This window comes from Cryptomeria japonica, chromosome 11, assembly GCF_030272615.1.
Source record: "Cryptomeria japonica chromosome 11, Sugi_1.0, whole genome shotgun sequence".
NCBI classification, from domain to species: domain Eukaryota; kingdom Viridiplantae; phylum Streptophyta; class Pinopsida; order Cupressales; family Cupressaceae; genus Cryptomeria; species Cryptomeria japonica.
In genome coordinates this window covers 439,988,090-440,002,296 of record NC_081415.1, presented here as the reverse complement: position 1 = coordinate 440,002,296, position 14,207 = coordinate 439,988,090, and the positions used below count along the sequence as shown (strand labels likewise).

The following is a 14,207-nucleotide window of genomic DNA, read 5'->3' as shown; positions in this document are numbered from 1 at the left end:
ATCTCCATCTTTTTACTTTTTACTAGCTTTGAATGCAACATATATTTTAGGGTCATCTTTACTTAACTCTCTGATCTCAAAAGAAGTTAGAGAACCATATAGTTGTTCCATTGGATATTTATCTAGGTCCTTACTTTCCTCAATAGTAGACACCTTATGACTATAAGTTTTAGGAAGAGATCTAAGTACCTTTATCACAACTTCATCTTCTTTCAATTTAGGAACAATGCATCTAATCTTAGTTACTACTTCATCAACCCAGAGCATATAGCTCAGAATATCTTCATCCTTAGACATCTTAAAATTCTCAAACTTGCACTTGATATTTTGCAACTTTATTTTCTTTACCTCTTCATCTCCCTCATATATGATGTTGAGTTTATCCCACATCTCTTTACCTATTCCACAATGTATCACCTTCACAAGTTCTAAATCTACTAATCCACTCATGATAGCATTCCTTGTTTTTCCATTGTTCTCATACAACCTAATATCAGTTGCATCAGTTGGAGGAGTGGGGAGAAATGTATAACCATCTCTAATTGAGTTCCAAACTCCAAATCCTAAAGAGGTCAGATAACCTTCCATTCTAACTTTCCAAAAGTTCTAGTTGATTCCATCAAACATAGGGGCCTTGTGTGATCCATCTTTTGTCATCTCAAACCTTTCCTCAAGTGGTTAAGCTTCCTCAAAGGAACTTGGATTTGATATAATTTTTTTAACGCACCCTAAGACTAAGAGGGGGGTGAATTAGTTTTGAACAAAAAAAACTTAAAAACTTTATAACACAATTCAAAATTCAAAAATCTTAACTTGATCAACAAAAATGATAGATAAAGAAATGAACACACATGCACAAGATAACACTATATTTATGTGGAAAACTCAAAAAGGGAAAAACCGTGGTGAAAGATAACTCACACTATATGAACAAGTATTACAATATTTGTTTTATGGAACACTTTAAGGAAGAACTTAAATGTTGAGGCTCACTAACTCATGGAAAGATACAAAAGAATTTCTTAGGAGACTCGCTATCTCTAAGAAAAATACATAAAATATATGAGTTACATGTTGGTATTTTGGTTATGTTGATATGGTTTTGTCATTGATGTCAACACCTATTAACACTTATCAACTCTGGCACTTTGGAGGATTGGCAATGTTCACTAGCAAGCAAGTGACTTATGCACAGTCACTAATATCTGGTACACTGGCAGGATATATTGTTCACCGGCACTTGGAATGACATGGAAAACACTTGGTTATGTTGAAGAAATCATTTGGAAACTTTATCTTGGAGATTTGTTCATTGGTATATTCATATTTGCATATTTGTTGTTACCGGCAAATAGGTCCAGAATAAGCACCGACAGGCTTATCTATTCTAGATCAGCACAACACGCTTTGGAGATGATTTTGTTGTTATTGTAAATGCATTAAGCTGACATGTTGAATCGGATATTGCAACGGTTATTGATTTACTTGTAATTGTTTTATTGTAATATCTTTTAGAGCCGACCTACTAAAATTGGTCTTAGGTTATGGTATATATGTAAGATCTTATTTGTAAGATCAATAAGCGATTGGGAAAGGGAATTGTAAGAAGGTATATGCAAGAATAAGTAGAGCTATACACGCAGACATCATTTGAAGGTTAAGAAATGCTTTTGTGAAGGCAATCAAAACTACATTAGTACTGAATCCAGCATAGGAAGATGCTATTTTGAGCAGTACATCTTTTGGATTTAACCATCCAATTGTAGTCAGTGTGACTCCTATTTGTGTTTGAGAAATGAGCTCTAGGCGCTTAGTCTATCTGCATGTGCAGACCCCATTTATATACACATACTATTTGCAGTAGTATCATCTGATTGTGGGTAAGGTTTCCCATCGTCGTTTTTCCCCTTACAGGGTTCCCACGTATAAATACTGGTGTTATGTGTTGTGGATGTTATTGTCTTTCTGTTTTATGCATTAATCTTTACCAGTACTGTAATTAATTGATAAACTGTCTACCAACATAAAGTTTGGCTTACCGGTATTAAGCACTAAGATTGGTTAAGTTGTTTTTGGTTTAAATTTATTTGACAACTGATTCACCCCCCCCCCTTAGTTGTCTCCAGGACCTAACAATTGGTATCAGAGTTTAGTCCTCTTTTTGCAGAAGTTTAATAGCTTGAGGAGATCCAATTTCTACTAACTATTTCAGGAAGGACAGTCCTAAACTTGATGGAACCAACTATGGCATATGTAAGATTAGAATGAAGACACATCTAAATTGCATTGGAAAGGACATCTGAGATGTAACAAAGAATGGCTATATTACTCCTACTCAAAGTCAGCCTAATCCACCTACCTTAGGAAAAGATGAGGAAAATGATTGCAAAGCAAGGGAAGCACTTTTGAGCGCATTATCAGATCAGCAAATCATGTGATTATCAGATAGGTCTACTGCTAAAGCTATTTGGGATCATTTGGAAACATTGAATGAAGGAGATTCCATAGTCAAAATTGAAAAACTTGAAAGCTTCCGGATCAAGTATGAAAATCTGAAAATGGAAGAAGATGAAAGGATTTCTGCTTTTATGGAAAGAGTTAATGAAATTGTTTTGGGTATTAAATGTTGTGGAGAAACCTTAAGTGAAGATGAAATTGTATCAAAAGTTTTAAGAGGATTGCCACCGGCATATAAAATGAAAGTTACTGCTATAAATGAGCTAAGAACAATGCCTAATACATCAGTAACTAGGGACACATTGATTGGAAAACTTTTAGCTTTTGAAATTGAGGAATTTGGTCTTGTTGCTACTATAAAGACATATTCATCTTTTAAGGCATCAACATCATCTGCACCGTCATTTGACAAATCTGATTGGAAAGCCTTTTATGCAAGAGAACTTGAGGAAAGCAGGAGAGAAAATAAAGAACTTGAAGAACTTGAAGCACTATTTGCAAGGAAAATGCCTAAAGGTCCAATTGGAAGTAAGTATGAAGGTAAAGCACCCTTTAAATGTTTTAACTGTAGTAAGATTGGTCATATGGCTTAAAGATGCCCTGATAGACATGCTAGACTAAGAGAAGAAGCTAGAAGAATATACAAGCCTAACCCTGAAAATCAGAGATACAGATTTAAGAAGAATAAAGATAAATCTTGTTATCTTGTTGATGAAGGAGTCACTGATGATTCTGATGAGGATCCTACAAACAATGGATGGGTTTTTGTTGCTATAATAGAAGATCAACCGACACCTACTGTTCAACTAGTAGAGCAGGCCCTGGCAGCTAAAGTTGAAGTTAAGGATGAACGAATCATTGATTTAGGATGTTCACAACATATGACTGGTGATCAAGGTAAATTCTTCAACTTTCAGGAGTATAATGGAGGTCTGGTAAGATTTGGAGATGATAAAGCTTGTTTGATCAAAGGAAAAGGTATTATATCTCTTGATGGTAAGCATAATACTGACAATGTTTACTATGTAGAAGGTTTAAAGCATAATCTTTTGAGTGTTGGTCAATTAGTTGAAAAAGGATTTCAGTTACAATTCAAGAATGAAAAATCCAAAATTATGAATAGAACTGGTTTGGAAATTGCAACCGGTAATCAAACTAGAGGTAACATCTTTCATTTGAATAACAGTGAAAAGACATGCTTGATTGCACATATTGATGAAAGTTGGCTATGGCATAAGAGACTCTGTCTAGTAAATTTTGATTGCATGGTAAAAATCAGTACTATTAAGGCAGTTAGAGACTTACCTAAGATTGTTAAACCTCACAATCCGGTATGTAAGGAATGTCAATTTGGAAAACAAGTTAGAGCGTCTTTTAAAAGTATTCCACAAAAATCCAATAATGCTCTTGACTTAATTCACACTGATTTATGTGGTCCAGCTAGAACTATAAGCTTACAAGGTGATAGATATTTCATGCTAATCATTGATGACTATTCTAGAATGTGTTGGGTTACTTTTCTCAGAGAAAAATCAGAAGCACTTTGGAAGTTCAAACTATTCAAGGTAATGGTAGAAAATGAAACCAGTAAGAAAATAAAATGTCTGAGATCAGATCAAGGAGGTGAATTCACATCTAAGGAATTTAATGCATTATGTGAAGTGAATGGAATCAGAAGACAGTTGTCATGCCCAAAATTTAGGGCAAAAACGGAATGATTTTTTTTTAAATACTAACTAATTAACAAAGTTCGCTAACTCGACATGCACTAACATGTTTGCCATATCTATATTCGAGCTAACTCTGATACTAAACTAAGTAACAAAATTAATTAAAATTTATTTGCGGAAAACTAAATGATTTAATTTATTTTCTCACCAAACATAGTCAATAGTTTAATTAAATCAAATTCATTAAAAATAGTAGATGATGATAAAATTAATCTCCAATAAGACTATATTGTCTAAAATTCATTTTTTTAAATCAATAATTAAAATAATCGATTAAAGTGTCAATTAATTTACATGGGCAAAATCAATTACGGGTAGCTATTAATTGAATTTTAGAAAGCTAATTAATTTTTTATTTTTTTTTAGCATCCATTCTAACCTCAAAATGAAAGGTGCTTAAATTAATCCCTTTTAAATCCAAACTTAAAAGTAAATACTCTAATAAAATTAACTAAGGCACAATTAAGCATCTACCACACTAAATAAATTTTAAAATATAAGGTTAGGCTTTATCGTTAAATTTTCCCCAACTTCCTATTTGTATATCATATATGGGTATTTAAATATTTGTATCTACATATAAATACATACCCAAATATATATATATAGCCTTCTTAAAAGATTTCCCAACTTAATAGCAAATAAGCCCTTCAACCCTAAGTAAGAAAATAAAATGTCTAAGATCAGATCAAGGAGGTGAATTCACATCTAAGGAATTTAATGCATTATGTGAAGTGAATGGAATCAGAAGACAGTTATCAGCACCCTGGACACCACAGCAAAATGGAGTTGTAGAAAGGAAAAACAAAACTATCTTAGATGCAGCTAGAAGTATGTTATCAGAAGCAAATCTACCACATGTATATTGGAGAGAGGTAGTAAGCACAGCGGTCTATACATTCAACAAAGTTCACATCAAAGGTGAAACCGGTAAGACCCCTCATGAACTATGGTTTGGTATTACTCCTACTCTTAAATATTTCAGAATATTTGGAAGTAAATGCTATATTAGGAGAGATGAGTATATTGGCAAATTTGATCCTAGAAGTGATGAAAGAATATTTATTGGTTATTCATCTAAGAGCAAAGCATATAGATGTTTTAACAAGAGATTGCAGAAAATTGTTGAGAGTACAAATGTGAAGATTGATGAATAGTTTAGAGGAATTTCAAGGTATATAGACTCTGAATTGGCAACATAAATACTAACAAATGAACCTACATTAAATCCATCAGTACAGAATGAAGATCCAGTTACACCAGTATCATCTGACAACTCCACTGTAACTAAGGAACAACAGCAAATGAAGTCACCCTAGTATGTAAGATTGAACCACTCTGAAAATCAGATAATTGGGAACAAGTATCAAGGAGTTATGACAAGAGGAAGACTGGAAAATGAAGAGGTATGTCTTATTTCTCAAATTGAACCATCATCAATTAATGAGGCATGTGAAGATAAACACTAGATTAAAGCTATGGAAGAGGAACTAGAACAAATTGAGAAGAATGACACATGGACATTAGTTCCCCGGCCTAAAGACAAAAATGTGATTGGAACAAAATGGGTATAATGAAGATGGTAAGGTAATCAAAAATAAAGCAAGACTAGTGTGTAAGGGATATTCTCAGAAAGAAAGAATTGATTATAATGAAACCTTTGCACTGGTAGCTAGAATTGAGGCAGTCAGATTATTCTTGGCTTTTACAGCACACAAGAACTACAAAGTATATCAAATGGATATTAAATGTGCATTTATGAATGGAGACCTCGAAGAAGAAGTTTACATTGAGCAACCTGATAGATTTTCTTTAATAGATAACAAAGACATGGTTTGCAGGTTAAGGAAAGCTTTGTATGGGTTGAAGCAAGCTCCAAGAGCTTGGTATGCAAGATTGGATAAATATCTTTTGAAGATTGGATTTTCTAAAGGTAATGCTGATAGTAACTTATACTATAAAGTAACTAATGATGACATCTTGGTTATAGAAGTTTTTGTTGATGATATAATCTTTGGAGGAGAAGATGGATTATGTAAAGACTTTTCTATTGAAATGCAACAAGAATTTGAAATGTCTATGATTGGAGAGATAAAATTCTTTTTAGGATTGCAGATTTCACAGAACAGTAAAGGTATATTCTTGAGTCAATCCAAGTACTTGAAGGAGTTACTAAAGAAATTTGGGATGGAGAACTCTAAACTGGTAAACACACCTATGACTACAAATGACAAATTATCACTAAGGGATGAATCTACACCTGTTAATCTGACTAGGTACAAATATATGATAGGAGGCCTACTGTATTTGACAGAAACAAGACCTGATATTATGAATGCAGTATGCATTGTTTCAAGATTTCAGAGTAATCCTAGAGAAAATCATGAATCAGCAGTAAAAAGGATTTTCCGGTACTTACAAGGCACTACAAATATTGGTTTATGGTATCCTAGAGATGAAAACTTTGAATTATGTGCATACACAGATGCCAATTGGGAAAGAGATGTGCATGATAGAAAAACCACCAACAGCGGAGCATTTTTTCTTGGAAGTAGATTAATTTCTTGGTTGAGTAAGAAACAAAGTTGTACATCTTTATCAACAACAGAATCAGAATATGTTGCAGCAGCAACTAACTGTACACATGTATTATGACTTAAGCAAATGTTGAAGGACATAAAGGTAAAATGCAAGGAACCTATAACTATCTATTGTGATAACACTGCAGCAATTGATATATCTAAGAATTTGGTACTGCATTCCAAAACTAAACATGTTTCTATCAAACTGAATTTTCTGAAAGAGAATGTTGAAGCAAAAGAAGTAAAACTGGTTTATGTGAATACTAAAGAGCAGATTGCAGATATTTTCACTAAGCCTTTGCCTAAGGAGACTTTTGAATGTCTTAGAGATCAGCTTGGGGTCATACCCCCACCGGTAGAGACTTAGACAGTTGATGTTTGTCATCAACCAGCAGAATTAGCAGAGAAATATTTTACTCCGGCTTTAATGAGGAGAGCTACTTCTCAGGGGGGGTAGCTGGTATACTGAATTGGTTGGTATTTTGTATTGTCTTTGGCATTTGATGTCAAAGGGGGAGAGATTGATATGGAAAAACAAAAGGAAAACACATGTTACTCTCAAGGGGAGAGATTTTTACTTTGGGAGAGATTGATTACTCACTGTATCTGAATTTTGATTTCTAGTTATAATCTCTTTTGGGAGATTGTTGGTTTTTGGTATTTGGCATTTTTGTTTTGGCACTTTGATGGTTTTTCCATCTTGTGTTGCCTTCAATGCCAAAGGGAGAGATTGTTGGTATTTTGGATATGTTGATATGGTTTTGTCATTGATGTCAACACCTATTAACACTTATCAACTCTGGCACTTTGGAGGATTGGCAATGTTCACCGACAAGCAAGTGACTTATGCACAGTCACTGGTATCTGGTACACCGGTAGGATATATTGTTCACTGGCACTTGGAATGACACGGAAAACACTTGGTTATGTTGAAGACATCGTTTGGACACTTTGTCTTGGAGATTTGTTCATTGGTATATTCGTATTTGCATATTTGATGTTACTGGCAAATAGGTCCAGAATAAGCACCGACAGGCTTATCTATTCAAGATTAGCACAACACGCTTTGGAGATGATTTTGTTGTTATTGTAAATGCATTAAGCTGACATGTTGAATCGGATATTGCATCGGTTATTGATTTACTTGTAATTGTTTTATTGTAATATCTTTTAGAGCTGACCTACTAAAATTGGTCTTAGGTTATGGTATATATGTAAGATCTTATTTGTAAGATCGATAAGCGATTGGGAAAGGGAATTGTAAGAAGGTATATGTGAGAATAAGAAGAGCTATACACGCAGACATCATTTGAAGGTGAAGCAAGGTTTTTGTGAAGGCAATCAGAACTACACCAGTACTGAATCCAACATAGGAAGATGCTATTTTGAGCAGTACATCTTTTGGATTTAACCATCCAATTGTAGTCAGTGTGACTCCTATTTGTGTTTGAGCAGTGAGCTCTAGGCGCTTGGTCTTTCTACATGTGCAGACCCCATTTGTATACACATACTGTCTGCAGTAGTATCATCTGATTGTGGGTAAGGTTTCCCACTGTGGTTTTTCCCCTTACAGGGTTTCCACGTACAAATATTGGTGTTATGTGTTGTGGATGTTATTGTCTTTCTATTTCATGCATTAATCTTTACTGGTACCGTAATTAACTGATAAACTATCTACCAACATAAATTTTGGTTTACTAGTATTAAGCACTAAGGTTGGTTAAGTTGTTTTAAGTTTGAATTTATTTGACAACTGATTCACCCCCCCCCCCTTCTCAGTTGTCTATGGGACCTAACATTACAATGAACAAGCCTTTTGCATCATTGCATCCAACAATCTCCCTAAAATGTAGTTGCTCTTGACTCACTACCTCAAGAAACCATTTGATAGTCACAATCCAATACTTTCACCACACACTTCCATTATCTCAAATTTATTGTTAGCATTACAGTAAGAAAGATTGTTGGCATTTCAATATCAGGAGATTGTTGATATTCAGTAAGGATATTGAGAAGGTTGTTGTAGATTATTGATATAAGTGAAGAAGGATGATAACTATCTTTATAACATTATTTTGTCATTGATGTCAAGAAATTGAATATCTGATTCAGTATGATGTTGCCATATCTTGAGAAGATTGATTAAAAGAGAATTAAGATGTCGGTAAAAGACACAGAAAGAATGTGATGAGTAAGAGGAGGAATAAGTTATTCAATGGGCAATTATTACTGAGTTAGACAATGATGAGATCATGATATTTAGATTGTTTTGATATCCTACATATGTTGTTGATTGTAAGGTTAATACTATACTATGCAACTGAGCAAAGAACCTAGTCGGTAAACCCTAAGGAACCTAGTTGTTAAACCCTAAGGTTATCGATATTGGTTAATGAAGGCGGAATGTCTACAGAGTAAAGTTTAGTATTTACCGAGTTGTAACCAAGTTATGACAGTGCGCATTGGATGGATAAAAGCATTATTTAATGAAGGACAATGAATAGCTGGAGATGTATAAATGATTGGTATGTCATGCATGAATTTTGTTAAGGATCTATGGCAAAGGAAAATCGACAGGAAGATCTACAACACAGATTGAACCGCAATAACCTTGTGCAAGTTCCAAGAAAGGACTACAAGTCCCGAGGCAAGGTAAAACATTTTCAGATCAAAAGGATACATTGAACCTAGTCAAGTTTGAAGATCTGATGGCTAAGATTGATCATGGGAAATGTGATCAAGGAGATTAAGCGGTTAGCAATTGTTTATAAATAAGGAATTGTTGATAAACAATGTATGTGGGCAAGTGTATGCACAAGGGGTGCTACATAGTGATTACCGAGCACAGAATCTTGAAGACCTGTTTGAATAACAGAGAAGAGAGCCCAGCAGAGGGACAATATAAGTCCTATGACTAGATTGTTTTGAGCAAATAAGAATCTACTTTAGCATTTTAGATGTGAAGTTGCAGATATATTTTTATTATTGTTATTTTGTAAGTGATAGAAAATCTCTTAACCGAGTGGACTTAACAGTCTTATTTGTAAACCCTCTAGCAAGGTAACATTCTAGTTGAGTGTTTGAAATCCTTTAACAAGGTCACTTCTAACAAAGTGAAGATCCTAACAGATCTGAGGGAAATCCCTTAACCGGGTCACATCTAGCAATGTGTTTGTAATCTTTAACAGGATTTGCTTTTAACCGAGCATACTCTAGAATTGTATATTTCTTAGTGGGTCCGAAATCCCACAGTGTTTTTTCCCTATTTGGGTTTCCACGTTAAATATGATGTTATGAGTGTTATGATGATTATGTGTTTATGAGTTTGCATGTTTAGCAGTTTTTGGTTATATTGCTGAAGTATAAGTTACCGAGGTTGAATCTATTGATTTAATGGAAGATTAAGTTTGTATGATTCAACCCCCCCCCCCTCTCATCTTGTTAGCTATTGGCATCTGTACTTTATATTAAGTATCAAAACTATCAATTTACATCTTCCTAAATCCACACAAATCTATATTGATTTAATCTTCTATATACATCATGGACATCATCTCAAAATATCAATTAGAATGGCTAGAATAGGGGACAAGGAGTGATCCCACTAGGTTGGCCACAAAACATAATTGCAATAAAATCAATCCAATCTATGAGATAGGGAGGACCTACGATGACTTATGACATCTTTTAATGCAGTCCCAAATATCAAGCATATTAACAAACATCCTCAAAAGTCAATAATAGGGTAACATGTAGATGAAATGTGTAACCCTTAACTAGTCAACTGAAAAAACATCTTCCAAGTGAATCTACTCAATGCAGATCACCAAAAGGCATATTAGGACCCAAAAACAACTCAACACAATCTCCAATGTTGGCATAAAATATTGGAATCAATGAACATTGTGAGGGGGGAATGAATCAGTGTTTCGATATTTATAAATTTGTTAATGTGATTTTTAATCAACTGGATGCACAAATAAGAAACTGAAATGCAGAGACACAAAGAAAACAAGCACATAACCATAATATCAATATTTTTACATGGAAACCCAGAAAGGGAAAAACCATGGTTGGATTTGAACCCACGATATTATTATACTATGGTTGGTAGTAAAACAATATTACATGAGTTGGAATGCACATGCATTCAGGAACACTACCTAGAGCTCACTACTCAATTACAAAAAGGCTAAAACATGGAGGAAGGCTCACTACCTTACGGACTAATAGAAAATGATTACATTGAGTAATGAACTGAATAAAAGCATTTGAGTATGCCAAATAATAGTTCTGGTTAGAAACAAAAGTGATACGTTACATTGTTCTGATAAATTGCTCTATTCTGCCCTATTACTGATTACTAGATCAACAAAATTCAAAGTGCCCACATGAAACTACGCTAATCAATCCCAAAAATATCTTACACATTATATTCACACCCAAATGCATTAACCAAGTCAATCTTATATATTCACACTAGCAAAATTGATCTTTCACAAGTCAGCTTCATAATATATCAAAATATGAAACGTGTAGCTGAAGTCGACTCAAATCTCCACAAAAAAATATTTTGTATCCAAAAAATATGATCACACACTTCCCATAAGTCAGCTCAATTACCTCAAACTTACCAACAACCACTAGAATCACCTCAAGAAACCCGGACCACGCGATACATCACCAATAATAAAGATAATCCTATTTTACTACTCTATCGGATATCGTACCTTCTAACATGTTGAAGAATCAACACTAGAGGATAATATTGCATGATAATATGCTTCTCATACTTAATCAACTTAACTCAGATTACAGAAACCAAAAACACATCACCAGAAATGAGAATTGTTCACCAAAACTATACATAGAGTATCACTGATAGACTTGCACCAAAAATCCATACCAGATAAGATCAATAGGTTGAGTTGCCATCAATGACAACTCCTAAGCAATAATATGCATCAAACATCACCAATATTCATCGGAGCATCACCGAACTAGTGTCTTATGCCAACAATCTCCCCCTTCGGCATTGATGGCAACATTTGTGAAAAATGCTCCAAAAACTACAAACAATCCGACAATTTAAAATTTGTACACTCAACTAATTCCAATTGACTCCCCCTAATAATAAGCATCATTTTTCACTACTCTCTCCAATTCTCTCCCCCTTTAACATCAATGGAAAAGGGTAGGCATCTGCCAAAACTTATGTACAAATGAATGCAATAATTTACATGAATTTAAAAATGTCTGCATAAGTGACCTTCAAGGATTTCAAGTAGTCCTTCCATCCTCTCAAGAAACAATCTAAAACATTAATTAGAGCATTGAACATGTATGCATGCACTTCAACACCTTTGAGGTCAAATGGCACATGTTTACCTAATGCACTGACTACATCCTACTGTGCGCCAAGTAAGGTGTGCATTCGAGGAGTAATTAGACTTCTTAGTTCTCCCACTCTACTCAATACCTGCTCTTTTTCTTTATTCAATCCCTTTATTTTGTTAGTAAAATCAATTATTTGTGCTTCAAGGGAACTAAGAAAAACTAAATGAGGGGCAAATGAATGACTAATACTTGCAAGCTTCCCTTCAAAATCTCTTATTTGCTTATCAATTTCAGCAATAAACTTGGGCAAAAATAGACATGATTTGAATATTTTTCTGCCTTCACCTAATGCATCCTCTACACTCTTCACCATAGTCTTCAAAACTTCTTTGTCATCTTCAATTACTTTCAAATAGGTTTGAAGCCTCATCTCAATAAACTTTTTCAAAACTTTTATATCTGTCACTTTCTCCAATGATATAAAATTAAATTCTACTTTATTTAACATATCCTTAAGCTTCTCAGAGGGTGATGCATTTAAAATCTGCTTATGGTCAAGCAAAATTTTTTCCAAATATGTAGTGGCCAAAGATATCACTTCTTTCTCTTCTGAAGAAGACTTGAGTAAGTCCTCACTGGCCTTGATCTGTGCAAGAGTGGCCAACTTTAATGTTTTAAGAGGGGATAAGATGCTTAGATCTACCAAACCATGAGAAAGATCATCTTGAACTACAATCTGCTTTCCCTTATCACGAATAGTACCTTTGGCTATGGTTGTCGAAGTTTTATCTATTTGCTCTTCATCATTTTCCTTCACCGGTTTTATATTTACATCCTCTTCAGATTTCTCATCAACTTTACCATCATCTGCAATCTTTCCCAGTTCACCTAACTCCTTTGCTACCATTTCTGGAATTATTTCTATCTCAAGAGGATCTTGCATATTGTCACTGGAGTTATCAACTGCTTAATTTTCAGTGGCATCAGTTGGAGCTTCATGTTCAACTAGATCAATTTGTATAGTTGGTTGATCCTGTGGAACTTCTCTTTGTACATGGATCTCTAGAGGAGAAGTATCTTTTCTTGCATGTTCTTCTAGTTGGGAGTCCTTCTCTGGAATAACTTGATAGTTATTCTCTTTCAAAAATTTCCTCAAAATACCTTCAGTGTCTTTCACTAATTCATCTACCCTTCTGATCATTATTTTATTTACTCTATGTTTGCTTCAGAATTTTTCATTTGCAAGCCCTAAAATCTTAGCTATTTCTTCTCTAGTTATTTCCGGATATAGCTTTACTAATGTAAATTCTTTCAGCCTTTTTTCATCTTCTGCATTGGCAATGTGTCTCCAAGCATCCAAGATGTCATACAAGCTCTTGAGGATCATAGATGATAATTCTATTAAGACCTTACTAAATTTATCCATATGTTCTACAATTACTTCTTCTACTACCCATTGGTTTTTATGTTGGCAACAACAATGAAGGAAAACTAAGAGGGGGGGTGAATCAGTTTTCACTGGATTATCAAACTTAACCACAATCACAAATCTGACAAGTTGAGCAACAACAAAGATAAGAAAATTGATAACACAACACCAATATTTTGACATGGAAAACTCGGTTAAGGGAAAAACCATGGTGGGAACGTACCCACAATAAGATGATACTTTGAGTAGTGTGAAAATAATTACAATAGGGAATGCACCTGCATTCAAGCTTACTGCTTAGAGCTCACTACTCAAATATAATAATCTGGAAGGATACAATGCTCAAGGAAGTCTCACAGACTTACAACAAGATTCAGACTACAATCCGGAAGAAATGAACTGCAATAATAGCATTTGCAAATGCCTGATGACAGTTCCAATTAAGCATATTTGTCGTCTCTGCAACACCAATCTCCGCTCAATCACAATGTCAAAGGATGAATCCCTTGTTTGCACATACATCACACTCTGATAATGTAGAAATAAGCTTGATACCTAAATTAGAAGACCATATCACCTATTTATAAAAATCATCAACCTTGACAACAAGATCGACTAAACCCTCAACTCACAATTACAAAATTATATTATTTGATACAAAGATCGACCTCC

The 14,207-nt window shown here is 34.3% G+C and overlaps 1 protein-coding gene across 1 annotated transcript in view; it reads right to left on the bottom strand.

Annotated features, from left to right (window-relative positions):
• LOC131860241 (uncharacterized) overlaps nucleotides 1-13,013 on the bottom strand; it is a 56,769-nt gene extending 43,756 nt beyond the window's left edge. Inside the window, exon 1 of the mRNA XM_059214622.1 lies at nucleotides 12,249-13,013. Within this exon, the coding sequence (XP_059070605.1) occupies nucleotides 12,249-13,013 (765 nt within the window). The remainder of the gene's footprint in view (nucleotides 1-12,248) is intronic.
• Nucleotides 13,014-14,207: the final 1,194 nt, after the last annotated feature.